This window comes from Geospiza fortis, unplaced genomic scaffold (assembly GCF_000277835.1).
Source record: "Geospiza fortis unplaced genomic scaffold, GeoFor_1.0 scaffold193, whole genome shotgun sequence".
NCBI lineage: Eukaryota > Metazoa > Chordata > Aves > Passeriformes > Thraupidae > Geospiza > Geospiza fortis.
Genome location: NW_005054523.1, coordinates 821754 through 847738, shown reverse-complemented (window position 1 = coordinate 847738; position 25985 = coordinate 821754). Strand labels below are relative to the sequence as shown.

At 37.6% G+C, this 25985-nt stretch overlaps 1 protein-coding gene across 13 annotated transcripts in view; it reads left to right on the top strand.

Moving 5' to 3' along the window:
* Nucleotides 1-25985, top strand: part of BAZ2B (bromodomain adjacent to zinc finger domain 2B) — a 58007-nt gene that overhangs the window by 8017 nt on the left and 24005 nt on the right. For 3 of the 13 annotated variants that reach the window (XM_031063709.1, XM_031063716.1, XM_031063707.1), the window contains exons 4-20: nucleotides 1264-1470; nucleotides 2134-2532; nucleotides 4749-5355; nucleotides 6504-6800; nucleotides 9115-9175; nucleotides 9709-9817; nucleotides 10082-10183; nucleotides 14859-15069; nucleotides 16032-16124; nucleotides 16238-16299; nucleotides 19007-19072; nucleotides 19812-19877; nucleotides 20499-20543; nucleotides 20794-20826; nucleotides 22015-22080; nucleotides 24493-24633; nucleotides 25383-25637. In XM_031063709.1, the coding sequence (XP_030919569.1) occupies nucleotides 1264-1470; nucleotides 2134-2532; nucleotides 4749-5355; nucleotides 6504-6800; nucleotides 9115-9175; nucleotides 9709-9817; nucleotides 10082-10183; nucleotides 14859-15069; nucleotides 16032-16124; nucleotides 16238-16299; nucleotides 19007-19072; nucleotides 19812-19877; nucleotides 20499-20543; nucleotides 20794-20826; nucleotides 22015-22080; nucleotides 24493-24633; nucleotides 25383-25637 (2820 nt within the window). The remainder of the gene's footprint in view (nucleotides 1-1263; nucleotides 1471-2133; nucleotides 2533-4748; nucleotides 5356-6503; nucleotides 6801-9114; nucleotides 9176-9708; nucleotides 9818-10081; nucleotides 10184-14858; nucleotides 15070-16031; nucleotides 16125-16237; nucleotides 16300-19006; nucleotides 19073-19811; nucleotides 19878-20498; nucleotides 20544-20793; nucleotides 20827-22014; nucleotides 22081-24492; nucleotides 24634-25382; nucleotides 25638-25985) is intronic. The other 10 variants (XM_031063711.1, XM_031063710.1, XM_031063718.1 and 7 more) reach the window with 7 other exon arrangements.

Genomic DNA, 25985 nt, shown 5'->3' with positions numbered 1-25985 from the left:
TATCTTTAAGTATAAATTTGGTGCTGTTGATAGATTTCTTGATGCAATCACTGATTTCAAACTCCAGTTTTATTGACTAAATACTGAGGTGCTGTAAAAGGATGGATTTGATGTGCAAGTACCTTTCTTAAGAATGTTGTGTTCCATATCTTGACTTTTAAGTCCTTTGTCTCATGCAGATAAATATCAGGTTGTCTTTTTCTTAAGTTCCTGTAGTAAATTTTGAAATACTGAAATGGAGCTTTTGTTCCTAATCTTACTTGATATGCTGATGTCCATAGCTTCTTTCCTTCTGAAACTTTTTATGAGGTAAATGGCATTAGTCAGTGTAATGATTTGAACAACCTTTTGTATCAAAACACAGAAATTACTCCAAATGAGAACTCTTAATATGACGATCATTATAATTATTAAAGCTGAGCTTTGTACAATTGATGTTATGCTTTTAAATTTCTAAGTGTAAAACTTGTCTCTTCTTAAAAGCATGTCTTGCTTTAAAACCTTTTAATATATTTTTCTAAAAGTTCTTTTATTTAGGGTTTTAGTTTTTTAGTATTCATCATCTGGTTTCATCAGTCATCTCCTTAGTTGTAATTTCTTTTTGGGGATGGTATCTAAAAAAACCTGCTAAACTATTTATTTAGTTTTAGGAAAAAAAGAAAAAAGCAAAGCTGATATCAAGGTGTTTTTACAGTTGATGAAAATCTAGAGTTACTTTCGATATAATGTAGTTGTCAGAGTATTTCAGCAGATTCTGGTCCATTTTTCAGAAGCAAATCCCAGAAGCAATTTGATGAACATATTCTTTTCAGTCCTCAAAACTCTACATTGCTGTACAGCCCATACTGTGGAAGTAGCTAAATGAACGCATCACTGAAACTTTCGATAAACCTAATGTTTGTTCTTTCTGTGCTAACCTGTACCACAAGTTTTGGGTATGAATTTTTTTGGAATTGGCACATTCTGTAGAGGTTTACTAGACCCAAATTCTAGGCCGATGTTCTAGGCCTAAATTTGGAATTTTATGCCAAATAATATAAATTTGTGATGTAGTGATGTCAGCAGTGGTCAGAAAAAGACTTCAGTGGAACTTTGTGACCAATTTTTAATTTTCATCACCTTGTGAAGCACTTTTTCTTTAAGCATTGCAGATCGCTTTTCTCCAAAGTCTCACTCTTCTTTGTTTCAAAGATTATGTGTCATAATAAGATTACATAACAGATTAAAATGGAAGCATTAACAGAGAATTCATCTTCCCGGTAGAAGCCCAGAAAAAAAGCAGTGGAAAGCTCGAGTAACAGCGACAGTGATTCGGGCTCCTCTTCAGACACCTCAAGTGAGGGTGTAAGTAGTAGTGACTCTGAGGACCTGGAGGAGGATGAAGAGGAGGAGGAGGACCAGAGTGCTGAAGAGAGTGAAGATGATGAATCTGATTCCGAAAATGAAGCACATCACAAAAGCAAGAGCAAGGTATAACACCTCACTCTCCTGTCCACAGTCTTGTTGCTACAAGCCGTTTGTGACAAGTTGACCTACTCATGTCTGTGAACAAATAGTCAACAATTATTTACCTTCACATTAATAAATGCTAAGAATACTCATTTTAGGTTTGCTTCAGCGTTTGCTGTTTGTGGGGTTTTTTGCTTCTTTTGTGTGCATGCATGTCTTTGTATTGCTGTTCTTTACAGGGAGTTTACAGTTGGTAGACTTATTTTTGTTATGAAGTAGGAAATACAAAGAAATTAAGTACTTTGTACAGGTAGTGAATTGAAAATATATCATTGTGGATATTGCTTTGGCAGTTACTTTTTTCCTAGTAGAATGCCTGCCTTTCCCTAGTAGTAGAACAGCAAGATTGGAATCTTTGGTATCCTATTGGGTTTACGGTCAGAAATACATTTAAGAACAACCATGGTTTAATACTCCTTCTCTAGTAAACATTGTTGTAACATGCTGAAACTGTCTGGGGGAAAAAACTGAAAATGAACAATAAATATATTACTGATTTAAAAGTTATTATTCATCCTCGGCCAAGACTAGTGTAATTGTTTCAGGGAGACTGATCATATGTTTAGCCTTTTTAAAAGGATCTTTAACTTATGTAATGAACACTCAAAAATAAGTATTTTGCAGGTGCTAATGCATAGTGGTGTAACAGATGCGAAAACCGATGGACAGAAGTCACAGGACAAGTCTCAAGAAAAAAGAACACACCAGCAGATACCTCTTGTGTCTGATTCCCAGACTCACTCATCATTCCAGTCCCAGCAGAAGCAGCCTCAGGTTTTGTCACAGCAGCTTCCGTTTATTTTTCAAAGCTCTCAGGCAAAGGAGGAATCTGTGAACAAACACACAAGTGTAATACAGTCTACGGGATTGGTTCCTAATGTGAAACCTTTGTCTTTGGTACATGAAGCCAAAAAGGAGACCTATTTAAAACTCATAGTTCCTTCCCCTGATCTACTCAAAGCAGGGAATAAAAATACCTCTGAAGAATCTATCACTTTGACCAGCGATGTTAGATCTAAACGGGTGAGTGAAGTTTTTGATTATTTGTAACCTGTGTCATCTGCTTAAAAAGGCATAACATTGTGCCATCAAACTCTTTTAAATACAGCGTATTAAAATTATAAGTATATATATTTTCATAATCATGGGAGTTTGTGTTTTTAGAGTTGATCTGGATTTCTGAATGGTATAAATGAACTAGATTGTGTGGGTCATGCATCTCTTAAGAACAATGTGCACCTGAAATCAATATCAAAATAAGAAAATTGTAAATATCAAAATAAGTAAATTGTGTGGCCTGGATATTTTTCCTATGCTTCTAGGTTCAGTGAAAATGCTTATTTAATACTTCACGTATCTAGTATGTAAGCATGACTTCACTTTCTTTCAAGTTAGATAGTTTCAAGTCCAAGTAATTGAAATCACCTATTGTAACCATGATTTTAAACAAAGAAGCTGAAACCCATTTAAAAAAACCAAACGTGCTCATTGTAATGTTGAGTTTTGTTTGCTCTTTAAAGACAGGTATTTATGCACTGATAGCTGTAGAAACTCAGTATGGCCATTTCAGTAGTTTTTTTTAGAATCAAAGAATGGCCTGGATTGGAAGGAGCCTTAAAGCTCTGCCCTGTCCCACCTCTGCCATGGCAGGGACACCTCCCACTGTCCCAGGCTGCTCCAAGCCCTGTCCAGCCTGGCCCTGGGCACTGCCAGGGATCCAGAGCACGGGGCGCTGGGGAGGGAGCTGCTCTGGGCACCCTGTGCCAGGGCCTGCCCACCTTCCCTTCAATTTATCTTCCTTTTTACTGGTCAGGACTGTACAATGAGTTTATATGTCTGTCTTAACAGTTCTGTGGCTTCTAGAATTTTTAGATCCTCAGTTTATTTATTTTTTAATAGTAATTAAGGTGACTGCTGATGAATTTTCTGTTTAGTGAGATTTGAATGGGGATTAGAAGGGAATAAAAATCTGTCATTTTACAAACATCGAGGCTCAGGATACAAAAATAAGTATATTAAAAATACATTTACAGAGGCAACTCTCATTATTATTATTATTTTATTTTTTCAAATTTTGTTTTAAACTAGTAGTATTCAGGAGTAGTAAACTCAATTCTGATTCACAGCTAACTCACAGGCCCTCAGTGGGAACTGAAAAATCCTTGATTTTTATTGCTAGACTAGAAGATAAAAACTGTTTTTCCTTTCCAATTTCTTGTTATTACATAGAACTCAAATAAGCTTGTTACTTACCAGGAGTAGCTAAATAAATTATAATTATGATAACATACATCTTTGCTATTGAAAGAGGCTTCTGCTTTCACATATGAGTCTTTAGCTGGTGATAGATCACACATTTAGTAGTTTTACTTTACAACTTCTACTGGAGGTATACACTGTGTGAATATTTATTTCAGAGATCTTCATAATTTCTTATACAGTTTTAAATGTTAGTAACTTCCAAGTATGTATTGTCTTTCACTTAATTTTTAAAAATTGTTTTTAAACCGTACTATCTGTATTCCTTTTAATTGTATTTTCTTTTGAAGATGATGTGAGGGTTTTTTTCTTTGGAAGAGTCTTTAGACTAAAGACACTGTAAGCTTTACATGCATTTCTGAGCTATTACTAAGTTTTACAAGAATAATTTCAAGTGCTACTCTTTCAGTTAAACAGTTAACATATCACAGCATTTCTGAGTAATACCTTTTCCCCCATTCTTTTAAAGAAATTTTTTTTCTATACCAAGACTCGTCTGTTGGTTTTCTAGTATTGTGGCCATTAGTGTGTTTTATTTACCTTGTGCTTTAAAGTGAACAAATTATTAACACTAATGGGATTTTTATACACTGAATTAAGTTATAAGAGGTTTTCCTGTGCTGATACACAAGATTAGTAAGTATCTTTCTAAAAATGACCTTCTTCAGAATGATTAATACCTTTATGAAAGTCTCTGTCTAGAGCATTGTAGCAAGTGAGAAAACTTCCCCGCGTAATTTGAATCAACTTCATCTTGAGTTCAATTAGTCTTCCTCTACTTGATTTACAGTGAAAAAATCATGTAAGACTTGTGTAACCGGTAGTTACTCATCTCTTCTGATGTACCTAGTATCTGCTTTTGGCTTTCTAAAAATGGCTCAGCAGATGTTTAAAATTTCCTAGAGCTTACCTGCCTGAATACCAAAGAAAGCCAAACAAACACTTCCACATTTTATTCCTCTGTCTTCTTATTTCTTTAGGAACAATATAAGCAGACATTCCCAGCACAGCTAAAGAAACAGGAATCGTCAAAGAGCCTGAAGAAGGTTATCGCAGCTTTGTCAAGCCCCAAACCAACATCTAGTTCACCAGCTCATCAAAAACTCACATCCTTGGAAAACAACCATTCTAACCCATTCCTGACAAATGCACTTTTAGGTAATCACCAACCCAATGGAGTTATTCAGAGCGTCATCCAGGAGGCTCCTCTTGCACTCACTACGAAACCGAAACCCCAGACCAAGATCAATGAAAGTGTAGCCATTTCTAGCAGTGCCCCCTTTTCTTTGCCAATAAACTTGAGTGCATGTGGGAAAAAGCCAACTGGTAACCGTACAGCTGTTATGCCCTCTACCTCTCCTGTGTTACCTGGTTCAGGAAAGGATAAAGCAGTCAGCAATAATGCAGTAAATGCAGTAAAACCACAACACCGCCTTCATTCTGCAAAGCTGGTGGTGGAGCAGTTCAGAGGGGTAGACTCAGATGCCCCCAGCAGTAAAGACTCTGACGACTCAAATGATGATGACGACGATGATGAAGATGAAGATGAGGACGATGAAGAAGATGATTCTGATGATAGCCAATCAGGTGGTTTAACCTTTTTAAATAGGAAAAGCAGAAACTTAATTTTTTTGCATTTTGAAAACATGCATTTCCCACCATATTTTAAAATAGGGGCAGGAAATACTGGGCCTGCATGGCCCCCACAGTGCCCTACACATATTGTTGAAATTAGCACATGTCCCCATTCTCCATTGTGTCGTGTCCAAAAATCATGTTTGGGGTGTTCAGATACTTGGTCAGCTGTCCTGGGGAGGTGGCTCCTTAGTTTTTTGGAAAGGCTGTCAGAGACATGCCTTCCACATTAGTCACCCAGCCTGCAGCTTGATGTGACCAAGTGCTCAGGAAGGGATTGACATTAAGGCTGATTGATGGTTGATGATCCTGGCAGACAGAGACCAGCTGCAAAACAGGTTTCCTAGCCAGAGAGGGACTAAACTAGGGCCTTTGTCAAGAGTGGCAAGAAAAGCATGTTTCTGTACCTCATTCAGGAGCACAATAGTCCTTGAGCAAGTAATTGGACAGTTTTAAGGGCTGCAGACCAGGCTATGCAATTTGGAATGACAAGGCCTGTTTTAGAGAGTTGAGTGTATTTACAGTCACTGCTTTGTCTTTTGTGCTGATATCCCTTGTGTCCAGCCTCCACCTTCATCATTCTCTTCACCCTCTCATCCACACACCCTGTACTAATCTTCTTATCTGAGGATTGTATCTCACCTTCAGTTCCTTACCCTGGCTGTCCTCAATTCTTACTCTTCCTTTGCCCAGATTGCCATACTTTTGATTCTGACACCTTTCAGCCCATATCCAGTTCTGTTGTTTTCTTCCTCTTCATGATGAATTTCATGCCTGTGAAATGCCCTTCCGCTGCCGGTCTAACGGGAAGATTTAGCTGTAGCTCATTCTGGGGTAAACAGTCTTGAGATACTGCAGCTTCTGTCACTCATCTGTTTCCATTCAAAAGAACAGTGTATTATTGTGCAGAATTACTTAGTACTGTCATATTTGTAGTAACTTTAAAGCTTAGGTAGTTAATTAAAACCTCCTGTTTACACTCAAGGGATGTTATTAAAAAAGCATGCATAATAAAAGACTTCACAAGTATTAGGACTTTAACATACTTGCTAATAGTTTCCAAGTCATAATGTGCCTTTTGCCACACTTTCTTTAAACAGAGTCCGACAGTAATTCTGAGTCAGATACAGAAGGGTCTGAGGAGGAAGATGATGAGGATGATAAAGACCAAGATGAATCGGATACTGACACTGAGGGAGAAAAGGCCCCGCTGAAACTGAATAAAACTTCATCCTCTGTGAAGAGCTCTTCCATCGGTCTTACAGCTCATTCTGCCCCACTTAATCTCCAAGTAGCCAAGACATCGAGCTCGACACCAGCTGCCTTGTGTCCTGAGTCCCAGCCTGCAGTGTTCCTCGGGACAGGAGCCTCCACCCTCACGCCAAGTACACACTGTGGTATCTCACTGTCTTCTCTTCTACTACTGCCATGTGATAGCTAAGGTCCATGTGTTGTGCAAAGTAGTTGCAAAAATAGTCCAGGTGCTGGTTTTTACCCTCAGAACAGTGATTCACTGAACAGCCACTCTAGGGATGTGGCAGAGTCACCCTCACTTGAGGTTTTCAGATGCCAGTTGGTCAGGGTGCAAGTTAATCTTGGCAAAGCTTCCTTTCCCAAGGAAGGCTGGATCAGGTGTCTTTTGATGTCCCTTCTGACTTTGGCTGTTGGGTGACTCTGTGATCTTTCCATGGGTGTTTGCAGCAATCATTAAGATCTGTCAGCCAAATTGCAAGTTCTCCAGACTAGAACATTACACTTAGACGAGGACATTTTAACTCGTGTAATTATTTAGTGGAGATAGAATTAAATATCCAGATTTGATATTTTTTACAATAAAACTCTTTAAGTCTTTGGAATTCTCCATTTTATTTTAAACTAGTTATTCTTCTGATTTCTGAACTTTCTGGTTTATGTTCTGAATCTTCAGTTTTTGTCCCTTAACAAAATTTGTAACCATATTTTGTTAGAACATAATTTTCTAATAAGTATTTCAAAATTCTCATTGGAATTTATGGGTTATGCACAAGGATTTTTATTTTTAGAAGTTCATGGAAAGTACCTTTAGTATTTGTCTGATATTATATAGTTCTTATAATCCATCATTTGGTGACAGTTTGTAAGATGTAGATATTAATATGGCTATAGTAAAGAATGCATTTTTGAAAGTCACATTTCTTATTTGCATGGTAACAATGAAATTAAATCACATATTTCCTACTTTGAATTAGAGACTTGCTGTTTATTAACATGGGTGTAAGCAGATTGTTTTTAAATGGGGACATCTGTTTATGAATAGTTTTTTATATTTGGATTCAGTGGAATAGGAGCTTCATTCCATGTCATACAAGGGCATTAGCTTTGAAGAAGTATAATGTAATCTACCTAATATTTTTCCCAGAAGCAGGCTTGTTTACTGTACAGTTTATAAAAGACTTCATGTGGATTAGGAGTAATCCAAATGGGTAAATTAAAAAGATGACGTTTTTCTCAAGAATCTGTGTTGATTTGGGATGTTTTGAAAAGTCTGATAGCAGATTTTACTATTTGCAGGAGTAGGAGGTAGAATAAATTTTATGTCCTTGCTTTATGTATAATAATACTACACCTAAGAATCATCTAATAAGAATCAACACAATACCACAAAAATATTTTTGTGAGACTTTTGCCTAGAGTTGGTCAGTCTCTGAAGGAGTCTTGTGGTCTCTTCTCTGTATCTGTTTTGCACTGGCCTTTGTACACTTATATTTGGAAAAGCAGCCTCCTTCCCTGCACTGTGACCATTCAAAATAATGCAGTAGTCATTCATGTTAGGTTAAGAGGGCAGACCTGTGTCTAAATTGTGGGATCTGAGCACAGCCATTTCCTTGGTGCTTTTTCTAGGGGTCTCTTCACACGCCCTGGGAGGAGCGGCTGGCAGCTCCCTTGGCAGCCGGCGCTGTGCTGCCGCGTGGCGCGCCCGGCTGGGAGCGGCTGGAGCCGGCGCCGGGCTCAGTCTGGCACCGGCCCTCGCTCGCGGCTCTTCCCAGGGAAGTGATGTGGCGCATTCTTGACAGAAGGTCCACACGACCTTTTTGAGAAGCGCATCTTCCACAAGTTGGTCTGTGTGCATAGTTCATGTCCTGTGGCTGTCTGAGAGGCCTAAGGAAAGCCTTTCACGCTAAAAAAAACCCACATTTGGCAGTTGTGCTGGGATACTATTGATTCAGTTGCTTGACAAGCACCAAACACAACATCTGTTTGAACTGGGGAAAGCCAAAGTAGTTCTGAAAATTTTCTTCGTTTGGCATTTGACTGCAGTCTATAGGCAGTGCTCTAGGAAGACTAAACCTATTAGAATATGGATCTTTAAAGTAAAGTGTGTTTTTATTTGCATCTTCTTCACTGAAAAAAATTTTACATATCTTGTCTAGAAAACAGGCGTGCAAGGAATTAAACTAACAATATTTGAGAACACTAAACAGGACAAGCAGATAGGTATGGGATAGTTAAGTTTTGTATTTACAATTTCAGAGGATGAGGTTACAGGAACTTAGAGGAAAATGTATTTCAGAAGAACACTTCCATTAGTTTTCCTGGTAATTGAGGTACATAATGGCAAGAATGGAAAAACAGTTCTCTTTTGTTTTGGGGATAGAAACATAAAAAGTACATTTTAGGAACATGTTTTCTTTTGTAAGCTCTGTTAGGTATTAATCAATGATTCTGTTTTAGGTATTTCAAAAAGACGAAGAGTAGCAGATGAACGGGAGCTGCGTGTTCCTCTTGATTATGGGTATGTTATGTATGTACCTGACTATCCTTAGAGGGACATAATGCCTTCAAAAATCCATTGGTAAAGAAATGAGTTTAAAAAATGTTGAGGCTGAATACTAAGGAGAGGGCTTCAACAGTTTAGATTTCTGACTCCCAGTGACTGTGAATCTCTTTAAAAAGTGTCAGTGTATTTCATATGTTAATTTTTGTGCATTAGATTTGCTCTTTTGCAAACATGACCCGTCTCTTAGCTGTTTTGCTTTGGAAATTAATCCTAATGATCTGAGCCGACATAGACTCCAAATAACTCCCTAAAGTATAGTTCTAAGCTGTTTAAAATCTGGTAATATGTAAGTCACTTGATATAAAGAAACTCATATATTTAGTTAGTTTGGACAATCTACATGATAAAATTTTCTGGTTTGGTGTGTTTGATTTATGATACTCTAGTCACATTTTCCTCTTCCTTTTTTGTAGAATTCTTAAATTGACACAAATTACTTGTTTTTTAAAAAGTGTATTGTTGTATGCAACTATTTCATATTACTCTAGCTGGCAAAGAGAAACCCGAATAAGAAACTTTGGTGGTCGTCTTCAAGGAGAAGTAGCATATTTTGCACCTTGTGGAAAGAAGCTGAGACAGTATCCTGAAGTAGTAAAGGTACATTAACTTTTTAACTTCTGTGTTCTAATGTTACTAAGCATGCTTGCAATTAAAATATGTAATTTTTTTCTCTCCAATAGAGGTACTTATTTTCTGTGATGTGAGGTGTAATGTAACTCAGTCTGTTACTGATTTATGTCTTATAAATGCGTGTCCCTTTGACAGACCATGCAAAACATTACAGTCACAAAGTTAGCTGTACATCAAAGCTGGGTTGTAATTATTTACAAGCTGAAGTGGAAAAATATGTGATTTTTTCAGTATCTCAGCAGAAATGGAATAATGGATATCTCAAGGGACAATTTCAGCTTCAGTGCAAAAATAGGAGTGGGTGACTTCTATGAAGCCAGAGATGGACCGCAGGTATCCACTTTTTAAAAAGTAAAGTTTTTGATCCAAGGAGCATTAACTTAAGTTTAGGTAAAGTAATTTTTGCTACGATCTGAAGCATTACCTGTTTTTAGCTAAATATTTCTAAAAGCTGCACGTATTCTTAACAGCAGTTAGATTGAGACGTGGAGAGCTTGATCCTGGGCTGTGTTGAGAACCACATTCAGTGGCTTTGCCCAGAGGGTGCTTTAATGATCAGTTCTGAGCCTGGCTTGGTCTAGTTTGAAAACTCAGAGCTGCATATTTTATCTTCGCATTCCGGTATTTCTGAATTAAGACTTAGTTTCTTCTTTTATTGTATACAGCCTTGTATCAATAGTAATTTATGTGTAGATGTTAAATCCCACTTTGTTAGTGTGTTCATAATATGTATATGTGTGTGTTTATATATATATGTAAATTGCATATTCATGTACAAGTGTCTCCTGTATCAAGAATACTCTGTGCATCCTAAAGCATGACACTTTTACAGAGGGGGATGCAGAACTATACCAGTTATGCCATACAGTGGTATAACTGTTAGACGGTGTGTAGATAAACCATACCAGGATAAGTAAAACTAAAATTTTAAATTTTTTTTTTATTTTTCTCAGTGAAGGTATTTGCTTCTTTAAGGTATAAGTGTTCTGAACATGTTCCTAGCTCTCAACAGTCTTGAGTTCAGGTTTGAGTTAAGCCTGATGTAAACTTTGTAGAAGTACGTAATGTTAGTGTGAAATGAAATTGAATGTCTTTAATGAAAGCATTAAAGACTGAATTCATGGTAAGCAGCTACTTCTAGGTGGTGCTTCTTGGTTTACAGGCTAAAACATTGCTAAACTTGTTTCATGTTTGGTCTTCAACAGTTACAAGTTCCTGTAGTTATGAACTTCATTATGTACCTGCACGTCTTGACTGAAATAATTCGTTTTACTGTGGTGTACTGTAATGGCAGGGTATCAGCTCTTCTTTTGCCCTGTTCTGTTTTCTTTGTCTCTTACCTGTATAACTTCATTAGTCTTGTCCCCTTCTTTAGTTATATCTGTCTTCTCCCTTTAGTTGATTTGCGGTTTGCCCTGTGATTTATAAAACTTGAGGATGAAGGCAGTGTGAGGGGAAGATTTCTACAGGCAAGACTGGCAATGTGAACATTAGTTTGCTGTACATATCATCATGAACTTTGTACTGATGTGGTTTTTGATAGGTTCCGCTGAGACTTGGGTAGACAAAGGAGAAGTTTTCTTATTAGAAAAAGAGACTGAGGGCAGCTTTGTCAAGTGTGCTAAGATGTGTTTACATTTTATGTGTGAATGATGAGTTACAAAACAATGAAGCTACACTCAGGCTGATAATGTTGCCTAGTGAAACAGTATGTGGTACTGATACTTTATAAAAAGAGCTTGCACCCTCTTTACCAAAGTTTTTGAATCATCCAGATTCAAAATAATACATGATAATCATATCCTCATGGATGTCTAGAGGTAATTCCAGAAGTTTTTATTTCTGCTTCTGTGGTAATTTCAATTATTCTGTATAGCCTTTAGTGATTATTCTTCCCTTCCTTTGTTATACATTTCTGTCATCTTTTGAGACATGCAACATGTGCTGGGCTAATTTTCACACAGCTCTAAGATGAAACAAGATGTGAAAAAAATTACCTTAAGGCTAAATCACTATTATTAAAAATTTACCTATAGCAAGGCAAAAGTATGAGGATTTCCTGCTTCTGTTAGTGCCTGTGTTTCTCTCTTGTGGTATGCAAACCACCAAATATTATGGGTTATTCCAAGCAGTGTTTGAATACTGTAACAGAAGCATATCTGGCAGAAGTGGGCCACAAAGGAGTAGGATTAGAAGAATGATTGAAGTTTGGCAAATGTGAAAATTCAGTGACTGGACTTGGAAGCTTTAAATTGCTGTGATTTAGAAAGATTGGTATGAATGTCATTTGGGCTGATGGAATAAACATGGGTCCTCACAAATTTAAGTAATACATATGGGAGTCTTTGTCCTATTCTGAGTTCTGCAATTCAGTTTGGAAAGCAATGTTGTTAACTTTTCCCCATACACCTAATCTGAAATTTAAGTGGATTTTTGCTTCTTGCAAAGTGCCTGTGTTTTTGTTCGTTAGCTTGATTAACAGGATTTGAACTTGATTCTGCTTTCATGCATACTTGTCTGGTGTCTTTTTGGCAAATGTCCTGATGGCAGCACAGTATTGTGGTACATGGGTAGATGCTTGAAGGTGAGAAATTGAATAAAGTTATTCTTTTGATTAGTTTGAACAATGCACCACAGTGCATTTCACAGTGTTATTCCCATTTTTTCTCTAATATGTGAGTAGCAAAGCTTCAATTTTATGGAAGCCTGTGATTCTCCTATGTTAGGGCACAACCCCTAATTTATCTTTGAAATGTCAAAACCCCAGAGTTTTTGTACATTTTTTAAAATAGAACATTCTGACTGTACATTCTTTTAATAGAAATGTATTCTGGGTTAGATTTTAAAAATTGTTTGAGCACAAAATATAGATGGTCAATCAACTTTTGCTTAACCCTTTATGGCTTTGCTCTGGACTCTTTTTGTCTTGTCCTCTCTTAAACTTGTGAAAACTTGTGCATCCGCAGTGGCCTTTGGCAGGGCATTAAACTGTCTTCTCCCATCCCTTGAAGCGCCTGCTCCTTTTGCTTACTGAACCATTGCTCACTTCATTTGATGGCCTCTAGTTTCTCTTTCAGGTGGCATTAGGAGAATGTAATAACCAACATGGTCTCTGGTACTAACGATCTGGTAGACCTCTTACTTTTTTGTGATGCATATTAATTATTGTTAGTATCATTAACTGCAGAAAATACAAATACAGGGCAAGAGCAATCTCCATTGCCATTCTAAGGTACTTTTTGAACTATGGCTGCTTCTCCTTCTCTTTTTTGATTTCTGTTTTGCCTCCCTTGGCATGTACATTTTATGAGATTAGGTTTTCTAGGTTGGAAGTTGGTGTAGCTCATAAGTACAAGTATTAAATCTACCTCAATAAACTGAACCTGTGATAAACTGCAATTCAAGTACTAGGCAGAGAAATAAAAGTTCCACTTAAGTAGTTCTCTTCAAGATAGTAAGAGAATTAACTTCTAGTCAAGTGGTAGAGGTGAATATTTTGGGTTAAAGTACTTAGGGGTGGTGCATGATGATGTGGTACACATTAATGATGTGGTCTTGGTTCTGAACAATGCATTTTCAGAACATAATTAATAACAAAGTGCTTTGGAATGTGTGCAAACCAAATGTGACTTGTACTTTGGGGATGGTCTTAACTGGGAATGATTCAAACTTTAGATAAGTATCTTTGCAGATACTGATAACTCCTTTGAAATATGAATGTCTCATTAACAAACTGCCATTTCTTTTGCTGAAGTTATGCAAAACCTTTGTAATTGTGAAGAATGAACAGAAATAATTAAAAGACAAATTAAAAGAAAAAGCAGAAATCATTTATGTTGTGGTACAGTAAATTGGATTTTAGGGTGTATGTAAATATAAGTGTGAAAACTAAAGCACTCTAAATATATTTCTTCTGAACTGGTAACTTAAAAAACTCATTAAATACCAACTTTTCTTCTTGCTTTAAGCAGACATTTTCAAAATTTTTTACAGACCTTGCCTTTTTAAGGCAAGTTATAAAGAAGTCCTAAAGGATGCTTAGCTTGCAGATTTTCGCTACATTTGTCAAAAACTTGGGGAAATGGTAAAAGAAGTTAAAATTTTGAAATACTGGTGTTCAATTAAACAGGCTTACCTAGACGGTACGTATTTTCTGCTCAGTAGACACAATAAACTCTAGTTTTAGTGGCCAGTTAAATAAAGCCATTCCTTTGTGAGGATTAACTTGGATATTTTTATTAAGAAAGTATTTTAGAATCTGCTTTCGTGATGCCTCAAAATACTGCCGTGCATGCTTTGTTTGGTTAGACAATATAGTTCATGTAGCTTTAGATATGTGGATGCTTAGAAGTTACTTTTCATTGATTCAAGCTGATGCAGAAACTGTTTTGCAGCGAATGAGGGGAGAACTCAGTTGTACTAACTAAAACTGGATGATTAAAATGTATCTCTGTTTTTTCAGCTCAGTTGTTGAGCTCTACAACACTCAAAAGCAATATTTGAAAATACATTACTGCCTTTGCTTGTTATGTATGCCAGAATTTCTGTAAACACGCTCTGTTGGAAAACAGCACCTCATAGCTTGACACATTTTTTCATTCATGTTGAACAGTGGATTATATGAAAGCAGAATATTATTCATAATATTATATGAAAGCAGAAGTTGTTGAGTTTACATAATTAGGAAAAATCTGTTTTGCCCTTTAGAAAGGGTTGAACAATTTGATTTAATGAGAAATAATTAAAAATAACACAGTAATGGCATATCTACTAGGTAAAAACTTTGTATATGTTTGAATAGTCTTAAAAATCTTTCTTAGTGGTGGAATTTACAGAAGTTCTTAGTGATAGTCTCTCAATAGATAGCTTCTGTGCATCATCAAGAAATTGTCCTGCCCAAATAATGCATCACAGCACTTGCATATTTAATGTCTACAACTCACCTTAGATTTCGGGTTATTTTAATCTGTGTTTGTAATACCTCTTTGTGAAATGTGTCAATTAAAAGGGTGTGCAGTGGTGTCTTCTGAAAGAGGAGGAGGTCATTCCCCGTATCAGAGCCATGGAAGGGCGTAGAGGCCGACCCCCCAACCCAGACAGGCAGCACTCCAGAGAGGAGTCAAGGTCCCGGCGCCGCAAAGGCCGACCTCCCAATGTTGGAAGCGGTGAATTTCTGGACAATGCTGACACAAAGCTTTTGAGAAAGCTCCAAGCTCAAGGTAAGAACTGTGTTAATATTTTCACAAAGAGAGGGTATCAATATATAAAGAGTTAATATTTTTCCTATAGGAGAGTGATTTGTCTCACTAGGATATTGGTATACAGCATTTTATTTTGGGTATTTGTTACAAGCTGTTATTGAAGACTTTTTGATTAACCAGTAAATGGTTTATCAGTATAGGTTTTAAAGAAGGAAGTGCATATGTAAAGACGTGTCTAAAAGCTTACTCTGTAGTTACTGCACAAGAGGTTGACAGTGTTTTGGGGAGTTCAAGCATGCAGGTCCTGGACCTCAGTCCTTTGAAAGGGAAGCTAAATTCAAGCTCCAGAAAATCCTTCGTACAGGGAGGATCCTGTCTTCTTCATCCTTGTCTTCTATGAGTGTGTCCATAAACAGTTAATTCAAATTTCAGAAATGCTATGGCAGGGTAGTGGAATGCTTCAGGAGGTTACTTATTAGCATAAGAATGGCTGACTTTGGGTAGACACAGGAAAGAGGCATGTGACCCAAGTGAGTGTGTTCTTGCTTCATTGTCAAGAAATTATTAGATAATTACATGAGGTGACTTGTAAGGAAAATTAATTCCATGCTTTCTGAATAAAATGTTGATTTAGTAGTTTTGAAACAAATGTTTTCTGCTTTAGAAGAAAGAGGAAAATGGTTTTAAAATGAACCAGCATTATTGGTATGATTCTGTCACTTAAATAATTTTTTTCCTCCAAAACCAGTATTTGTTTTATATAGAAAGTATCCATGTTCATTGGCACTGTTCACATGGTTACTGATACATGATGTGCCATTGATGGTAGTTCATAGAAAAATGTTGTAGATGCCAGTGTGTGCAAAACAAATCCTCTGTTTGCTCTGTCTTTACAACATACAAATGTTTGGAACATGAACTGTGTCTTTATTGTTGGACAGCACTGTTTTTATGAACTTAATATTTTCTTTTTGTAACAGAAATAGCTAGGCAAGCAGCACAAATAAAGCTACTGAGAAAGCTTCAGAAGCAGGAACAAGCACGAGCTGCCAAAGAAGCAAAAAAACAGCAAGGTAAGTATTACTTGTGCAAGGTTGTGCATGTTAGGGGATTATTTTAAAAAGTGTTTATGAAAAATTACCTGTCTTGCTGTGTTCTGCTGATATTGTTTGCTTTTGTTTGTTAGCTATTATGGCAGCTGAAGAAAAGCGAAAGCAAAAGGAGCAGATAAAGATAATGAAGCAACAGGTAAATTATGCAATTGTTAAATAAGCTCTTTAAATGATGTTTTCATTATCACTCAATAATTTCAGATATTTAGTAAATTACTAAGTATGCTGATTACAAAGTGTATGTTTTAAATCTAGTTTTAAAGCGCACAGAGTGTATTAAAATTACTGTATTGAAATTGTAAATATATTAAAATTCTAAACTTCATTAAATCCACCATTAACCCATGTCCCCACGTGCCACATCAACACATCTTTCAAATTCCTCTAGGGACAGTGACTCCACTGCTGCCCTGGGCAGCCTGTGACAGAGCTAGACAACCCTTTCCATGAAGAAATGTTGCCTAATATCCAAGTTAAACCTCCCTTGGTACAATGTGAGGCCATTTCCTCTTGTCCTGTGCCCTGTTCCAGGGAGCAGAGCCTGACCCTCACTTGGCTGCACCCACCTGTCAGGGAGTTGGAGAAAGCAAGAAGGGCCCCCCTGAGCCTCCTTTTTTGTGAGCTGAGCCCCTTTCCCAGCTCCCTCAGCTGTTCTTGGTGCTCCAGCCCCTTCCACAGCTCTCTTGCCCTTCTGCTCTGGACATGCTACATCCCCTCAATGTCTGTATATGATCTCAGCATCCCAACACTTGGAAAAATGATCCCGCTGCCTGGGATCATTACCCAAATGCTCCTGGGGCTCTGGCAGCCTTTGAGCTGCGACCACTGCTCTGGAGAGACTGCCCAGTGCCTGACCACCCTCTGGGTTGGTCAACCTTTATTCTGATACCTAGCCTAAACCTCCTGACTCGGCTCCAGTAGTTCCCTCGAGTCCTGTCACTGGTCACAGAGAGCAGAGATCAGAGCTGCCCCTCCAGAGTATGCTGAACACCACAATGAGCTTCCCTTCAGTCTCTTTCAGGCTGAACAAACCAAGTCCCTCAGTCGCTCCTCTTAAGGCTTCCTTTCCAGTCCCATTCCCAATCCTCACGGCCTTTTTTGGATAGCCTCTAATGGTTTACTGTCCTTTTTATATTGGGGTGCCCAAAGCTCTCCCCAGGACTCAAGGTGAGGCCACCCCAGTGCAGAGCAGAGTGGGACACACCCCTTCCTTTCTGGCCAGCAAAGCTGGGCTTGATGCCCTCCAGGGCAAAGATGTCCCTCCTGGGTGCCAGGGCACTGCTGACTGACACCACACTTGCCATCAACCAGGACTCCCAGATCCCTTCCTGCAGCTGCTCTTCAGCCCCTCATTTCCCAATTTATAAACACAAGCAGGATTGTCATTAATGTATTTGAAAAAACTTTTTTCTGTTGTCCCCCACAATTCTGGCAGCTTCAACTTCAACTGAGCTTTGCCCACATGAATTTTCTCTCTACACTCGCAAGCAGCATCTCTGTCTTCTTCCCACATCACCCATGCCACTTACAGGAAAACCAATACATGTTCTCAGAGTGTCAGGCCAGCTCACAAGAAAACAATGTATTCTGTACAGATGGGCTTTACCCTCACTGTTGGGAAAGTATCTGCTGTTCCAGAGAAGCTCATTGAGCTCCTTTTCAAGCTTCTGGTCTAGGCTTCCCCCAGCTTGCAGGGCTATTCCATGTTCTGGGTCTTGCTATTAAAACTTTACAGGAAGTCCAGCTGGATGGCTGCACTTTTCTTCAAAATGGTACTTTCTAGTCACTGTGGCTCAGTCAGCTCTTTTGAGATAATCTCAAATAATGTGCTAATGAATTTTTAATAGCTAATTTAACAGACAAACCTATGCAACACAGGTAGTGTGAAATTATTCCAGTGTTTGCAATGATTGCATTTCTCAATCAATGTAATAGGACTTGGTTCAGATTTTAGGAACTAGTTTATGAAGAAGGATGTATTAGAATATGGTTGCCCAGCATCCATCTGTGGAGTGCATAACTTGATCGTTTTCTTTTCACCATGATGAAACATGCTTAAATATGTTGTAGTACCCATGGTTCCTGTTCCAGTTACTTCTTTTGTTGCAGCACATATACAATTCCATCACTAAACTGCATATTAAAGCTTCCAAAATTAGCATCAATTACCTGAGTGCTTTAAATATATGGAGCAACTGCAGTGTACTTAGCTGAGCATGTTAGCCAGGTTGCATGTGCGTGAGTGTTCCTGGCTGACAGAGCATGGGCTTTGGGTTTTGCTGAGCTCAGCTCACTGTGCTGCCCGTGGGACCATAATGGCCTGAAAGAGGCTGTAAGAACTGAGGCACAAACAGCCTCAGTGCTTGGACAGACCTTGCTATTTCTTGGTCAGAGAGATCACTTCAAAACATCATGTATTTCATGGCATAGCTCACCCTTTTGTTCATTCTTAAGTAGCTTCACCATTGTCAGCTGGAATTGGGATACTCTAGTTTCCTTACTTGGTCATTAATCTGGTCCTCTTGAAGGTGTTAAAAAAATAATGAAAACGTTGACAGCTTAAACATGAGCACCCATGCATAACTAGATGTGGTTTCCTTCAGGTTTATACCAGACATCTAATACTAGTAAAATTTCTAAACATATGGGAACAGTTGAATAAAATGTCTGAAAGTCAATAACAAAAAAGTGTGTATAAACTTTGTCATTTTTAAAATGTAAAAGTAAATGTATAAAAAAGTATAGTATGTAAAGTATAGTATGTAAAAGTATGTATATTTTTAAAAAAAGTATAATTTCCTTTATATGTATTTTTTAAAGAAGTAACTTTCTTACCCTTGTAGGAAAAAATTAAGCGAATTCAGCAAATTAGAATGGAGAAAGAACTTCGAGCTCAGCAAATATTGGAGGTAAAAATAATGGCTCAAGTGTAATTTTTCCATTGCCGTTTTAAAATGTATTTTGGTAGTCACACATGTAGTTAGAAGCGTAACTAAATATAGCAGCTCTAATGACCTTACTTCCGAAGGCCAGGTCTAAGATGTGTCTTAAATTATTTTTCTTAAAAGGTCAACATAAACTGTGATCCATAATCTTACGAGTATTCACACTTGGGCTCACGATTTTCTATCAGAATAGTCTTGTGTGTACATAAGTTAACAGCTGAACAATTCCTTAGTTAGAGAAAAAGTTTGCAGTAGTAGGATATTAAAACAATACAATGCTGTGGGTATGCTCTGGGTGAAATGCAGTGGGTTTAAAAATACTATGGCTGTATTAGAGTATACTCTACAGGTTTGCTAGTGTAGTAGCAAAGATAGATTGCTAATTTTCAGGTCTCCATTGACATAAAAATTAATAGTAATATCTTTGCCATTTCTGTGTGTACCTGCTTTCTTAAAATAGCCAGGTGAAACAGTTTTGAGTGGGAAATTTTGGTTGAAATTTTTTGTTTGAAATTCTGGTTGAATTTTTTTTAAAGTAACTGAAATGTGAATTGATTGATCGTGAAAGCTGCATCAGAGATTTCTTGCAATGTACGCAATAAGTGATGATGTTCTTAAGTTCTAAAGATACATAACTTTGCTTCTAGTCAGATTATTTTCAAGTTGTGATTGTGTTGTTGTGTGACCTGTTTTGCATGCACAGGCAAAAAAGAAAAAGAAGGAAGAAGCAGCAAATGCCAAATTATTGGAAGCGGAAAAACGAATAAAGGTTGGTTTAGAGGAGCTCCAAAAACAAGAACTGTGTTATTGAACATAATGTATGTGGATGTATAAAAGCAATAGATTTGGGAGGCTGTTCATTGATAATGAAACTGTACATAGAGACAGCAAATAATGACATGTATGTATTGTTATAAAAAGCCATGAAGCATATGCAGAGGAGTTTGTGTATGTGTGGCATACACACACAGATATACAGAGACAGTACTTTGTATGCCATTACCATGGTTTACATAACAAAATGTTCTGCAGGAACATAATTCACAGTATTCTTTTAAGCACACTGTATTGAAAAATGATGGTTTTTCTTGGCGAGCATAATCTTTTCTAGGCTGTAATGCATGCAAAACTACAGAACTCTTTTACAATTACTGGAAAATACAGTGTCTGTGTGTGTGTATGTAAGTGCTATTGCTGCTTCGGCATTCTAGGTGTGTTCTAACACGGAACTCCCAACTCACCAGACTTACTGTCATGTATGCTGTGTATACTTCTCCGTAAGTTAGAATTTAAGTCAGATGTGCTGTTTTAGTGTGGCAGAACTGTGCAATTTGGTAAGTAAATTTTGATTGATGTTTTAAAAAAATACACTTCTGTTCTTCTGTTGAAGGAGAAAGAGATGAGAAGGCAGCAGGCCGTTCTTCTGAAGCACCAGGTTGGTTTAAGTTTGGTTGACCAAACAGACAGAATGCCAATTGTCAGCTACTACTTTCAGTTGTATGGGGGGGGGTAGAGTCCTCAAAATATGCCCTTCTTAAACTTCTGGGTTTGATTCCTGCACAGATTTTCTTTTGCCTTACAATTTTTTGCTTTGCTTTGGTATTGGGGTCTTTTGGGGGATTATAAAGTGGTTTTATGACTTTGTGATTTCTGTTTCATAATGTTGTGCCAACTCTTTCTACCAGGAGTTGGAGAGGCATAGACTAGATATGGTATGGGTATGTTTATTTTTGTACATCTAACACCGCATTGTGATTTGGTTGTGATATGGTTGTCATAGCAATGCATAAAATGTAGCACTGGCTGCTGTCATATTACATACTGCTGCATGGCTTTACAGCACAGTGCATTGCATACATCTGCTTGTCTTGTCTGTTAAGGGAAAAAGACCATGTCTTGAACATGTGTATAAATTGAATGTGGCAATAACTAAATGTGGTTTTTAACCAGGGATCTATGTTACTGATGTCCCAGTAAAAATTTGGCTAGTATATAAAATCAGGGATTGATGCAAAATCCCTAGGATGGTCACTTGGATGATTTTTGCAAGCCTTGTCCCATTCACTGGGAATGAATCCAGACATTTTAAATGCAATTTGAATTAACCTGTTTTAGAAATCAGGGTGATGTCTTCCCCTTGTAAGATACTGAGGAAGTAGCTTTCAGTTGGTGGTAAATACATAATGTTATAAATCTACAATGAAATATTAGAATGTAATCCTAGCCTCACCAAATTAGATGATAAAATTCCTATAGCCTTTACTGGGGCCAAGATTTGCTCTTGAGCTGTTAAGCTGAAGGAAAATCCCCTGTACTTAGTGCCTTAGAATACTGCTCCTTAATGCATTTGAAGCTGCTGACATAATTTACTAAGGGACAGGCATCAGTAAATGCAAGTGTTGTTGCATATGTATATGCACCACTGCTGGCTTGACTAAAACTGATCTAGAGCTGATAAAATTAATCATGTTAATTTGTTGCTTAGTTAGAAAAATGTTAATACTTGCAATGTTTGAAAAAGACCAGTTTAAAATTTCTGCTGAATTGGCTATTGAGGAAGTAAATTGCAAGTTCCGTCATAGCAGATGTAAGGTAACTGACCTGTTTCAGCCAACCATTATGCTTTTTGTTCTGCCAGCTTATGAAGGAGCATCACAACTGACCATAAGTAAATCTGTATGCTTCTTATTTACACTGTCTCCATGTTCATTGCTTTACCTTTTTGCTTTTGATTGTTCTTGTATTTGCTTTCTAAACCTGAACTAAAACATGCACAGACTTGGCCATTCTTGTCCTATATTTAGTATTTAATGTGACTTGTCTATTAATGCTAAATTTGTTACTCCGCTTTTTTACTGATTTGAAAATGCTGTTTAGTTTTGTTCTAATATTACCCGCTTCAATAGGAACGAGAACGGAGAAGACAACATATGATGCTTATGAAAGCCATGGAAGCACGTAAAAAAGCAGAAGTGAGTATTAACTCTGAAAGTTTGAAGTTTTCATAGTTTTGTTTTGCAGTCATCTGTAGAAGAGCAATATCCTTTTACGTTATGTATAATTTGATTTTGTGTACATTGCAGCAGTAGGACAAGAAACATTAGGCACAAATTGAAATACAGGAAATTCTGTTCAAACTTTAAAAAACTTTTTTACTTGGAGAGAGATGGTTGAACATTGGCACAGATTGCCCAGTTTTGAGAGTTCTGGATGTTTTTGAGAAGAAGCAGAAGTAAAAGACAAGAAACCCACAATTACTTGTTTTACATTTATGTATTTCTGTATCCTGGGACTTTTTTTTTTAAGTTCATATCCTGAAACTTTTGTGAATAAAGTGCAGATAATGAAGATATTGAAATAAGATAGCCATCATTATAGCAAGTAGTTGTTAAAGAAATTGTTAAAACTGCTCTCTAGGATGTTTTTGCAAATTTCAATAAAAGCGACTGACCAAACCCAAGAAAAACTGAATAATACTTCATTACCAGGAAATAGAGGAAGATGGTACCCCAAGCACCCATTCCACTGTTGGAAATCAGGATACCAGGCTAAGTGGTCATTTAGTCTGATCCAGTGCTCTAATTATATTCTTACTTTAACAGATTAGAACAGTGTTTATTTCAACCAGTAGATGTTTAAATAGATTTATGAAACGTAGTGCAGCCTAAAGTTTTCATTTTTAATCATAACTATAAATTACTGTGTGGACACATAAATATCCATATATACATCTCTGGTTTTCTTCTGTTGTAGAGCATTTCAAACTGGCAAAAACAAGTTGTAAGCAATGCAGTTGACGTTGGGACATTGACATAGTCTAAGATAAAAGGCAATAAACCATTTTCCAGGAGCAAATCAGAGAGCATCAAGTCAGTGATTTTGTGTGCTGCTTTAGTGTATTGTGATTTTTCAATACAGGATGTCTCTTATGAACTCAGGGTAGATTAAGAGGGCCTGCGTTGGCAGTACAGAGAGTGCTTGCACAGCTGTAGAGTAGCAAGCAGGTGGGCAGATGGGTAGTTCTGAATGTCAGTGCATTTTTTTCTGCCAGTGTAAATTTACTGGTCCAAATATGTTCTTTGTGTGTAATATGAAATTCGATCTTGCTATCCGCTGAAGATGTAGTAGTAGAAGTCATGATCTCTGTGCACTCACAGTGGTCATCCACAGGTGTCACTCGTGGTCTAATACTCCATGTAGAATCAAAAGGAAGAATAAAAAGTCATAGGGCCTGCCAGAACTCTACAGAGAAGTCAGTGGTTAATACTGACCTACAAATGCAGCTGAGCCCTGGCTTAGTATTGTCCCATACTCTCATTGTTTCAAATATGGTGGTAGTAGATGGAAGAGACTAGAGTGACCTCTTTAACAGAAGAGTAGGGAGTGGTTCTGAGTAATGGGAGGCATCTTAGCTTGGTTCTTTAGCCCTTCTGTGTCTACAGGTGAAAAGCACATGCAGCATCTTCAATTTTGTATTGTATCAGGTTCTTGAGTGGAGGCACACACACACACACACACACACACACACACACACACACACACACACAGTTCTGTGCTCTGAACAGGTGGTGCTGATGTGTGGCAGATTCCATACATTTCACACGCGATACTGGTTGCACAGAGGTGTGTGGGCAGTTGTGTCATCAGGAAAGTGGATTGGCAGCAGAAACCCTGGCACCGGGGATGGGAAAGGCCATGGGAGCTCTAGGTTCATAGTCTTGGCACGTTACAGAGTTGGTGTAGTATTGGTGTGACTCCACTGTGGAGGGTGTTGAAGAGACAGCAGATGCTTGACTTCTCACTTGATGATGCATGTGTTCTTGTTGTGCATATAAGACATGAAGGACAAAATGTTCAGTTTTAGGTTGCATGCAAAGTGTATGGTAATTCAAGGCCAGAAGCTACCTGTGTTTGAAAAGATTGGTTGTATTTTATAAGGCATTCATATCTAGTTTATGTATTATGGGACTTTTTCAGCCATGTATTGTTCAGAGAGGTTTCTTGAGTGGTCTCTGCTGTAGCAGGTGCAGATTAACAATACTGGGGTGTAAGCAGAGCCTTTAAAATCAGGTGCCTTGCATGGCAATTCTTTGCCATATTTTCACTCAGTCATCTTTCTTAAATGGTACTTCAAAGAGTTTTTCTTTGCAAACATACTTGGAACCTGTGTCTCCGTGGACAGGAGAGAAAAAAGTGAATCTTAGATTACTTTACAAATTCAGTGATTTTGTTCTAGTTTTCCCCTCCCCTTTACTTTAATGCAGGTTCCTTAATTGATGTGGCGATTCTTAAGGTTACAGAACTAGTGCTCTTCAAATTCTTAGATTGTTCCTTTGTAAGTTTAATATGTGGGGTTTATTTTTTTCCCTTTTAATTATCTTCAGGAAAAAGAGCGGCTAAAGCAAGAGAAACGAGATGAAAAAAGATTAAATAAGGAACGTAAACTGGAACAGCGAAGATTGGAATTAGAAATGGCAAAGGAGCTAAAGAAGCCTAATGAAGATATGTGCTTAGCAGACCAGAAGGTAATCACAGCAACATAGACTTGCTTTCTTGCTTCTTATTTGTGTATTTTATGATTCTGTCAATAACTTTCTTCTTGCAGTCACACTCAAAGCATTCAAGTTTTAGTTGAGGTAATTAGAGAGCTATTTGAAATATATACAAATACAAGATACTAGAACACTACACAGTAGCATATGTTTATGTAAAAGCTTTTTGTTTAAAAGAGGCCTGCTTCCTAAAAGCATGATTGCTTTTTAAAAATCCTTTACTCAAGTTATTTTTACACCAGGAATGTGCATCATGTCTCAGTACACAGGCACTATATAGTTATCTAGAGAACTCTTACAAGCTGTTGCTCAAAAAGAATTACTCTCCCAGTCTTCCAGCTTCTTAGTTTTTTCCGTAAGGACGTGACGAAGGTTGGGTTCAAAGTCTTTTCCACAGAAATTCCTTCCCTTTTTTCCTTAAATAATTTTACACTACCTTTTAAAGTAATTTGGCTCAGAATAGATCTTTACAGTGTCTCCTGGCCAAAAAGGAAGTATTTCTTAATCTCTTGCCTTCTATAATTTGTGAACATTAAAATGTGTTTCAGCACTGAATGGGCAAGGGGTGCAGGGTACCTCTTGGAAGGAAGGTTGCCTGTACCTTCCAGCATTGTCATGCTGTAGGTCAGAAGGAAGTGTCAATCAATTGTCCCAGCTGTTATAAAAAGAATTTCTTTTGAAATATGCTACTGAATCTTTCACTTTTTTTCTTTGCTTTCCAGCCTTTCCCAGAGCTGCCTCGCATCCCAGGCCTTGTTCTTGATGGAAGCACGTTTTCTGATTGTCTCATGGTAGTGCAGTTCCTGCGTAACTTCGGTAAAGTTCTTGGCTTTGATGTGGCCATAGATGTTCCCTCCCTGAGTGTTCTTCAAGAGGGTCTGCTCAACATAGGGGACAGCATGGGAGAAGTACAGGACTTGCTTGTGAAACTTGTCTCTGCAGCTGTGTGTGATCCTGGACTTGGTACAGGATACAAGGTAAAAAGAAAAAATCCATAGTAAACATGCTGTATATACAAATCCATTCTTCATAATGTGTCTCTGACACCTCTCTCCTATGGATTTCTTTTGACTTTCCTAATTCTTTTCTTCAGTGTCATGGTTATAATGTTACTCCAAAACTTTGTGTCCCATCAGCCTTCCCATTTTCCAGACATGATAAATTTCAGTGCATTTTCTCTTCGCACAAACACACATCCCATTTTTATTTGGATCTTTTGTAGGGCACTGTCACATCTGTGGCCATGTCTTTTAACTCCTTTCAATCCATTCCTTTGCATTCTTATCCTCATGTTACATTCTCAGTGAATCTTGCTATTTCTTTCC